Source organism: Cyprinodon variegatus, unplaced genomic scaffold (assembly GCF_000732505.1).
Source record: "Cyprinodon variegatus isolate N-32 unplaced genomic scaffold, C_variegatus-1.0 Scaffold729, whole genome shotgun sequence".
Taxonomy (NCBI): domain Eukaryota; kingdom Metazoa; phylum Chordata; class Actinopteri; order Cyprinodontiformes; family Cyprinodontidae; genus Cyprinodon; species Cyprinodon variegatus.
Window position 1 is genome coordinate 422695 of NW_015151182.1, and position 2945 is coordinate 425639.

The 2945-nt window shown below is 40.3% G+C and overlaps 1 protein-coding gene across 1 annotated transcript in view; it reads right to left on the reverse strand.

Annotated features, from left to right (window-relative positions):
• The window catches only part of LOC107097862 (calcineurin B homologous protein 2-like), a 16939-nt gene extending 14936 nt beyond the window's left edge, over window positions 1–2003 (reverse strand). The window contains exon 1 of the mRNA XM_015395185.1: window positions 1867–2003. Within this exon, the coding sequence (XP_015250671.1) occupies window positions 1867–1933 (67 nt within the window). The 5' untranslated portion in view covers window positions 1934–2003. The remainder of the gene's footprint in view (window positions 1–1866) is intronic.
• Window positions 2004–2945: the final 942 nt, after the last annotated feature.

A 2945-nucleotide genomic window follows, 5' to 3' on the forward strand; every position in this document is an offset into this window, starting at 1 on the left:
CTCAACCTGCTGCTGTGAAGCAGGATTCTCCACCATGAACAGAATCAGCAATAAATATGATCCAGGCTCAAAATGAGCTCCTTTATATGTGCTTTAGAATGGCTTTGTCTCCATTCAAACCCAGGTTTAAAACCTTGCAGGGCAGCATAAAGCCCACTGCGAACATTAAGACAGAAAAAAGAAAGAAAAAAATACAAATGGTCAGTTCAGGTGTTTTAATAAAATATGTGAATGTTGGAATAATTATGTATAAGATACTTAATGTTTGTTCTTATGATGTATAATGTGTGACATATTACTGTTCCAGAGAGGTGTTGCACAAGCAGTATAGGTCAACTCATAGGTCAGGAAGTATTGCTCAAGCTTAACGAAACCAGGAGGTTCTCTGACCATTTGACCGCAAGAGATTTAAATGCAAATTGACCTGTTCTCTGAGGCTGCAAATTGAATTGTATTTCTTGTTTCCTATTCCTTTAGTGCAACCTCAGCTTGTGTATTTAGGGACCCTCCCCTCTAACTTTAATAAATAGCAAGGAGAAAGCTGAAGACCGGCAGAGTGGGGTGAAGATGTACCTGCATGGTCTCTTCCTTCTCTCCTCGCGAGTAAAAAGAATTCTGACTCTGTGCCTTTCTTTCCTTGTTTTACAGTGTTTTAGGTGTTAGACCTGACAGTGAATCAGGAAATTGTCTGTATACCAAATTGAACGATTGTTGTTCTCTACTTCAAAAAACACTTTAGATTTAAAAATGGAAAAGTATTCTATTTTTTGTATTTTTTTTTATTTTAAAAGTCAAAGTATAACATGGATGCATAAACACTTCATTTTATTTCAGTGCTAAATTCTGTTTAAAGTAACAGATTATAATTAACAATGTCTCTGAGCCTTTACTGGTTGTTGATTTTCTTTATTCGATCCCAGCTGATTTTTTAATTGATTACCCCAGATTTAGATGATTCAGGCTTACGCCGTTGTGAAAAACTAAATTTTAGCTTCTCAGCACATTAATCCTTTCCTATTTCCTTAAGAATTGTTATGTTACAACCTAAAACACCATCAGCTGACTCCACAGATCTCCATTCATTTAGTTCAAGTGTTTACAGGTTGGTGGTTCTCCAGGGTTGGGGACTTACACTCTAAACTGGGATAGTGTTTCTGTTGGTGTCAGAACAATTTATCATCTATTCTGGAGTCTTTATTATCCTAAAACCTCCTAACGTGTTGCTTCAGAGACAAAAGTGTTTTAAACCCCTCTTGTTTTGTAAAGGAACAAGTTTAATAGTCCAGCTCTGCAGCACAATGACAAACAGAAGCATGAAAACAGTTTTATCTTCTGTCGTCAGCGTCTCTATCAGTGAGGACAGCTGAGGGAGGAGACACAGATCAACCGACCTGATGAGTTCTGAAGAACTCTATTGGAAGCGTGAAACTTAAACCACCACCAGAATATCAAACAGCACAGAGAGCAGTCTCTCCCTGGCAGCATCAAGAGCTTTAGGGTTTTGATTCTTTGAATCACACATAAAGGTCTGACCATTTCTCTGAACACACTGAGCTGCAGATATTGTGCCAACATGTTCTTCCTTGTAGGACGAATTCTTTCAGAGCTCAATCCGAATTAAGGAGATTAAACTTTAGTAAGAAAGCTGTTTTTGGTCAACACTGCAGGTCTGTGCATTGCTTTCCTTATGCTTATATTAAATTCACAAAAGCAGTTTGAGGCTGAAGTTTCTCTGCAGCTGTTTCTAGTCACAGACAAACTGACATCTGAAAGCTGAACCCCAGAATGAAACCGATCTGATCTCATAGTTTCTTGTGTCTTTCACCCCCTAAAATAAACAAAAGAATGGAGGAGGAACAAACTCACATCCCGTTTGCTGCTGGAGCTCCTGGCCGTTTGGGACGTTGTTCAGGCTGGAGCTGCTGGAGCCCATCTTGCTGCCTGCTGTTCTCCTTCTCCAAGGCTTTCTGCAGCTGTTTGCTCAGTTTGAAGGGAGGGGTTTCTATATTCCACACTGACCACCCCCGCCCCCCCAGATCCAGAACAACAGACATGCTGCTGAGCCAATCAGACCTCAGTCTCTGCAAACAGACCCGCCCTAACACTCTTCTAAAACCAGTAGAGTATGTGGCAGAAGATGAATTATACAAACCTACTGTAATGAAAATAATACATAAATAAATAAAGATCTTGTTTTTGTATCTATCAAAAAGCTTGATGGATCACAGCATGGCCTGGCCCCTGAAAGAGAAAACTATTATTATATTTAAAACTTCATTTAAATAGAGCTTTTCCAAACATAAAGATCACAAAGAGCTTCAAAATCAATCCCAAAAGTTAAATAACACCTTCTGACAAAATGAAGAAGGCAAAAGATCACATAAAGCAACACATGGCTGCCTGATCTAAACAAATTCAAGACTGAGGAACCAAGTTCCCGAAATTCATCAGAATCATGATCCATACATGTAGAAAACATGGAACAACCAACCAGAATTACTCTAAGAGATCATCAGCGACTCATCCAAGAAGTCCCAGATGAACCCAGAACAATATCTGGTTCAGATTAGAGGGACTGGTTTGAAATGGAAATTTCCAACCAGAACCCCTGCTGACCCAAAAGAACACAAAGACCCACCTTTTGGATCAGAAACATAGTGACGAGGTCACATCTGTTGGTAAACTAGCAGCAACAGCATGGTGGAGGTGGTGTGATCCAGGGGCGCCTCTAGAAATGTTTCATAGGGGTCGCCAGATGGGGCCTCTTAAATTCTTGGGGTGGAACAAAGAAATTTCAGGGTTTTATTCTACTGCGGTGGTAAAGCTGCCTGTGGAAAACCCTGAAATTATGTTTCTTTGTTCCACCCCAAGAATTTAAGAGGCCCCATCTGGCCACCCCTATGAAACATTTCTAGAGGCGCCCCTCGATCACACCACCTCCACCA